The sequence below is a fragment of the Phragmites australis genome, chromosome 19 (assembly GCF_958298935.1).
Source record: "Phragmites australis chromosome 19, lpPhrAust1.1, whole genome shotgun sequence".
NCBI classification, from domain to species: domain Eukaryota; kingdom Viridiplantae; phylum Streptophyta; class Magnoliopsida; order Poales; family Poaceae; genus Phragmites; species Phragmites australis.
In genome coordinates, this window is record NC_084939.1 from 17,556,335 (window position 1) to 17,563,340 (window position 7,006).

Consider the following 7,006-nt stretch of genomic DNA (forward strand, 5'->3'; position numbering starts at 1 on the left):
CGTCCGCATCCACGAACACCAGGAGGCGGCCAATTGTAGCCTTGGAATCTTCGCATTCGATTGTTCCCACCAGCGTAGCCTTGGCCACCACTGTGAGCAACATTAGTGTGTTGAGAGACATGCATCTGACCATCTTGTTGATCATGCCCACCACCGGCACCCCATGGCGTGGCAGCATGCTGGTAGTTGGCACTGCATAGAGGAGGTTGTGCAGCCATGATGACGTACGTAGGGTGATCGAGAGAGGACGGGATGGAAGGGTGAGGTGGCTGCAAGTGCTAGATTAGTGCATGATTAGCAGGGCCCCTTTGACTTTTGAGATCAATTCGTGATCTTCCAATCGGGCGGCCAGATAGAGTTTTAGAGATTGGATGGTAATCACTGCAGGCATTCGAAATTTTGAAACACTCTATGATTACGGTTTTGATCCACATAACTCGGAGTTGATGAACAGGAGTCCAGCAAGCCTATCATCGCCAGCGGCATGAAGTTCGCCAGCACAATCATAGGTGGCGGACGGGGATGAGGTAAAGGACCCTTCTAGGGTTGGATAACCCATCCACGTCCTGGCCCTACCTCTTGATCAACTTGTTTCTTCCTCGGGTGCGATACAGTTCCGCCATTGCCAGAGGATTTCTGGTCGACTTCGCCGCCATCTCCACAAAGTTAGTTTTTAACCATCGTATTTGAGTTTCTTACCTCAATAGCTGGGGCAGGGATGGATCTGAAGAGCCTTCCAGAATAAGACTACGCTAAGCTCCCGCCGTCGAGACGCCGAGGTAGGTAAGCCAACACCAGTCTAGCTTCATTCCCGGACGACTAATCGCTCCTTGTCTGGCTTCATTCCCGGACGGCTAATCGATGGCGGCGTCTCTGAAAGATGATTGGTAGTAAACCTCTCGTTGGTGTAGACTGTAGCCTTGTCAACGTTGAACCCAGAGAGGAGTGTCTTGAGCGGAGCTAAGAACCCTAGCAAGTTCTTGAGTTGAGTAGTGCTATTTTTGACATAAAACAGGGGGAAACAAAACAAATTTGGGAATTTAAGATAGATAATCAACAAAAGAGAACTATTTCTACAAGTTTACAACACACAATTGCTAAAAATTGCAGTTCAAACATTAGATAAAATAAACAAACGAAATGCAGAGAAAATCAAGTCAATGCTGTAAGGACTAACAAAGAAGAAGAATACTTCTAGCATCCGGTTCACATGGGCCTCGGGTACGCTTTGGTCCGTAGCCACACGATTCAAGGCCGAAGCCCACCAGTAGACGCAAGCGCACATATTTTTTTCATTGTACAACACAAATTTTTTATTATACAAGTAATTATTTAAGTTGAAATTTTTAAAAAGCTAGATTATAGCATCATCTGTTCTATTAATTTGTTTTTAGTATTTTTCATAACTATTTTGATAGCGGGCGTCAATATTTAGTTTTGCAGTTTTTTCAAACAGAATGCTATATTTACAATTTTTTATTTCGAATTATAAAATAAAAAATTCCAAGCGCACAAGGGACTCATCACCGCGTATATAAATTGCACCCTCCAACCCTAGCGCCCAACTACTTCACAAGTGCTCCCCCCGCCGCCTTCCCCTCGCCTCCGCCGAAGCTATGGGCAGAAGTAAGATCGCCCACCTCCCCTTCCACCCCTCCTCCTCCTCCTCTCTCTCAGCGTCGCTCGGATCTGTGCAATGTGTTGGTGCTGCTGTACGTAGGGTTATCCTTCGGAGCTTAGGTCTTGTTAGATCTCGTCGCTCGTACCGCTCTATGCGAATCCGATGAGCTACGAGAAATCTGGTCTTTTGGTTTTGCCTCCTAAGTGACTATTTGGAGGTCGTTAGCTCCACTGAGTATATGCGATTAGCTCTGGACCATCTAGGAGCGTTTTGTGTTTTGTATCGGTGATGATTGTGCGGAATTAAGCTTCTCCCTATGTAATTAGGTGCAAAATGGGATGAATGCCATCATGATTCTGTTAAGCATGTAGAAGTAGTCCTTGTTGTAGAATTCTGGTATTACTTGGTAGTCTGGACCATCTAAAATGGTTGTATGCTCACCATGATCTTCAGAGGTGTTCTTTTTGGTGTACAGCAAGACTTATGATTTGAGTTTCTGATTGTACTGTCATTTATTCCACACCATAACATGATTACCTTGTTGAATGTTACTTTCGGTGTTAGATATTTTAGATGTTGCAGCGGCCTGTAGACTGTATGACCTAACTTGGTTTCTAGGGATTTTTGTTTCTAGCAGGCACGGTCAGTTTGCATTTACGATGATTGCTGATTTGTTACTATATTGTCTTGTTTGAAATATCGAATGCTCTCGGTCTCTGGTCATTTTCCATTCTGTCTTGGTGGATGTATATATGCTATCTAGACACAATCTTGTAAGGTTGATACTTGTGTGATATATATTTTCTTCTCTGTGGGCATGTGATGAAGTTTGGAATGCATTCAATGCTATCACTGTTCTGTTAGGCGTGTTTATAATCTGGTGCCATCTTATTGTCATTCATATTTGTCTCATGTTTTGGTTGATTAGTTCTGTTTACTTTTAGCGTTAGCTTCTGTAGATTGTACAAATTTCATCTGCAGTACTAGATCTAGCATTATTTGAGGAATTCGTTTTTAGCAAATATTTTTGTTAATGTGTTGTCACGTTTGCACTATATACTGATTTCTGTAGCTCAATTGTCCTGAGTAGTTAGGTCATTTGATTGAACTGTATTGTATCTGCATGACTTAGTCCATATGGTTTCTTGGTAGAATGATAAGGATTATGTGACTGTTATACTAAATCATTTTAAGAGATGAAGCTCATTCGAGCTTGCTATTCTAGTTCTGACGTTTTAGGAAGGTTTGAGGGAGGAGGGTAAGGTAGCTGTGGGTGCTTAATTTCCCTTGTCTGCTGTTCTGTGCTGTCATTTCTAATGATATAATATGATTTGATGTCATTTTGTGCATTTTGGTTATAACCAGGGTGCTCTATTGTTTTTCTTACCAGGACCGGCTAGGTGCTACCGCCAGATCAAGAACAAGCCATACCCAAAGTCAAGGTACTGCCGTGGTGTCCCTGACCCCAAGATCAGGATCTATGATGTTGGGATGAAGAGGAAGGGAGTGGATGAGTTCCCCTTTTGTGTCCACTTGGTGAGCTGGGAGAAGGAGAATGTTTCCAGTGAGGCTCTTGAGGCTGCCCGTATTGCTTGCAACAAGTACATGACCAAGAGTGCTGGGAAGGATGCCTTCCACCTGAGGGTCAGAGTGCACCCATTCCATGTCCTTCGTATCAACAAGATGCTTTCATGTGCTGGGGCTGATCGGCTCCAAACTGGAATGAGAGGTGCTTTTGGCAAGCCTCAGGGCACCTGTGCTCGCGTGGACATTGGTCAGGTCCTCCTTTCTGTGCGCTGCAAGGACAACAATGCTATTCACGCTGAAGAAGCCCTCCGCCGTGCCAAGTTCAAGTTCCCTGGCCGCCAAAAGATCATCCGCAGCAGGAAGTGGTACTGTGAATGAAGATGTTTACTGTTGAATTTAGTATTCATGTCATAATTGGTGAAATGCTCGAATTTGACTTGTTTTGTGCATTGTTCTTTCTCAGGGGTTTCACCAAGTTCAACCGTGATGATTATCTCAAGTACAAGAGCGAGGGTAGAATGGCGCCTGATGGTGTCAATGCTAAGGTGAAAATTTATCTCAGTTATTTATTCTGTGTTGTATGTTTGAGCACACCCTATGCTTGACATGAAGTAGCAAATCTAGCTAACACTGTTTTCTGATTGATTTACATATATGTCCCTTTTGTGTACCATTCCATATTACCTGCTTGTTGATTGATTTCCATATATGATATTTGTCATCAAGTAGCAAATCTAGCTAACGTTGGTTCATCTTATGGCCATTGCGCAGCTTTATGGTGTCCACGGCCCCCTCTCCAAGCGTGCCCCTGGGAAGGCGTTCCTCGCCGAGAACATTCAAGGGACTGCATAGACTACTATCTCTTCTGCTGAATGGAACTCAGAGAGATTTTCGTTTAGATAGTCTAATTTTGCATGCTAGAACTCGTGTTAAGTAATGGTTGTCGGTTGCTGCATGATCTACTTCTGTAGGCTTGTTGATTTTGAGGATTACATATTCATAATATAGCTTGTCTGAACCCTTCCTACATATTGTTATCAACAGGGCTAAATCTCATTCGAAGCATCATGCTTTAGCCATTATCGAATGATCTGTTCTGTTTGCATAAGCCCAAATGTGTTCTTTTCCTGATACCGCAAGTCATTCTTTGCCTTTGATGTTGAAAGCTGTTGTGCTACGCTGGAACACCACTGTTACGACTTGCAAGTCAGTAGTATGTAATGTCACTCGCAGCTACTGGGCTGCTGATTCTGCAAGTCATGTTTTGCTTGGTGTACCTGGATATCCGTTAGTGATTTCATCGGAAGCAGACTCTTGACTGAACTACAAAATAGTGGCCATGTAAGCATGAGGCCCATGTTGTCGGTGAACCTGGGTTCGTTCCTGGAAGAGATAAAAATGCTATTGCTGTTTAAACCATAGCGAATAATTGAATTATTAATTTTTTATACTATTCCTATTTAATGGAGAAAGTAACACACACATGCTTTGTGGAATTAAAACATGCAGATTTGACAAGCCGTGTTAATTCCAATCTAATCCATTATAACCTTATCGTATCGAGTAAAATCCTAATCTATTTCTTTTTACTATCATTTGACCTTTTGTACACATTCAACAAATTGAAGTCTTCTCAACAATCTGTGAAACCTATTTTACAAATTGTAAGAACATGTTCGTATTTGTTTCTTAATTTTTTATGTAATATATTTGAGTTAATGAAACAAAACATTTGAATTGTTGATTTTCAAAAAACTATATATATATATCCAATATGGACTTTATTTTGTTGCATTAAATCTAAACAATATCATATTTAAATCAATTTCATAATGTGCATAAGGTTTGGGAGAAAAATATGTATATAAGTTTGATGAACACTCCAAGCGCATGTCACCACACATTCCACTGCAGGTCAATCATTACACGTCATGTCGGCCAAGCCGGTCCACCAATAAGCGCAAAAGTTTTTCATTTTTGTTTCCTCTTCAAATCCTTGTTAGTAATTCATTGTTTTGATTGAGTTATGATTTTGCGCTTTTATATGCATTCAATATTTTCCAAAATCTCATTTCCTTGGTAAGCCTTTTGGGGTGATCCGTCTCGATTTGTCGCATGGCCACTGCTTTGAAGGTCTCCAACATTGCGTCCCTTTCTCCCTAATTTCCTTTCTTCATATTGCGGTTGCTTTCTTGCCATCTGTTGGGAAGGGATGCTTTCCCAATAGGCACCTTTTCTTTTGGTATATATGTACACGAATGCATCAATGAAAGAATCAATGAACTTATTTTCTATCTATTGTCTTTATTGTGTACTTGAGTTCCAACACATTATCAGACACTATGCTTTACTCCGCTAATTGGCCACTTCTTGCCCAGAGCCTACACGTGCATATCGTAGAATAGAGAGGACACCGACACCAAAGAAGAGTAGAGGAAGAACAAGATCATAATGGAGAATTGATGGTTTGCACATTGATCAATCTTGAAGGAGCACTTCTTCATCTTCTTCCTCCTATACGATGTCACCCATAGAAGCATGGAAGACGAAGACACAACGCCACCAACCTCATCAATTGGGTGCACTTCTCCGTAGTTAGTATGTGAAAATTAAATAAGTATTTCTCATATGCGAAAAATCGGTTACATTATATACGTACCGATATCACCACCATAGTGTATAGCAATGAACACTTATAGAAAATTAGAGATTTATATGAGATATATTTTTCGTCAATCATAAATACCTCAAGCCCCTAACAATGGACTTATTCACAACCTGGTATGCTGATAAGAACAATTACAAGCATTAGGGAGGGATCATAAGTACCACAAAGAATACTAGGAAATAGATTTGAATATCACATATATTTAGCCATTACATAAAGGCAATTAGTCCTTAGATCCACGTACTAAGAATTTGAACAAAAAGTTCATAGATTCATATATTTGCAACACATTATAAATAATATGCTATATGCATTTACTGACAATAAAGATATAATTTAATCATATCCCTGCACTCAATGCATCAGAAGGAGTGGATATACCTAATTAAACCACTCAACTCCCAAATGAAAATAAAAGGGAGAGAAGTATGATCACAAGGGATAATACTTATTAATATCATCCGTGGAAACAAAGAAAGTTAACTTCTAAAATAATAAATACAAATCAACCTGAAGTTGATAAACACCTTATGATATACTCAATATTCAAGGCTTGTGGATGCTTTACATCTAAGACCCAATATAAATGTGCGCACTACTTTAGGTGTTGGGACATTGAAACATCGTAACTACATTGTTGTGGGAAATCACAAGGAGTTAAAAGAGGTAAATGAAATATTCACAAATTATATTGATTTAGGAGAATCACATAATAGAAAAACTATAATTATCGATATTTATTTCTCCTAAAAATAACTAAAAATCTCAATGTAGATCTAGAACCTAAGACCATGGTAGAGTGCCTAAAGCACGAGACTATATCAAATGGAAGGAGGCAACTGAGGCAGAATTATGCTCGCTTCAGAAAAGAAGGGTATTTACATTAGTAATACCTACTCTCCAAGATACCTTCCTAATATGATCAAAATGGGTTTTTGTCCGCAAACGGAATGAGAACAATGAGGTGGTAAGATACAAAATGAGACTTATAGCACAAAGGTTTACGCAGAGATCTTGCATTGATTTTATCATAACATAAAATTTAGTTATGAGTGGAATAACGTTCCAATATTTAATATTATTGGTAGAATCTGGTCACTTGATTCTGAAATCTATACGGAAGTCCCCGAAGGACTTAAAATTCTAAATTCCAAAGTAAATTGCAACATGTATTATGTAAAGTCACTCTA

At 40.0% G+C, this 7,006-nt stretch overlaps 1 protein-coding gene across 1 annotated transcript; it reads left to right on the forward strand.

Annotated features, from left to right (window-relative positions):
• Positions 1-1,540: 1,540 nt before the first annotated feature.
• On the forward strand, positions 1,541-4,279 carry LOC133900385 (large ribosomal subunit protein uL16y-like). Its single transcript, XM_062341502.1, has 4 exons — positions 1,541-1,626; positions 3,012-3,513; positions 3,612-3,693; positions 3,920-4,279. Exons 1-4 carry the CDS (start codon positions 1,617-1,619, stop codon positions 3,998-4,000), a joined length of 675 nt encoding a protein of 224 aa, XP_062197486.1. The 5' UTR covers positions 1,541-1,616; the 3' UTR covers positions 4,001-4,279.
• Positions 4,280-7,006: the final 2,727 nt, after the last annotated feature.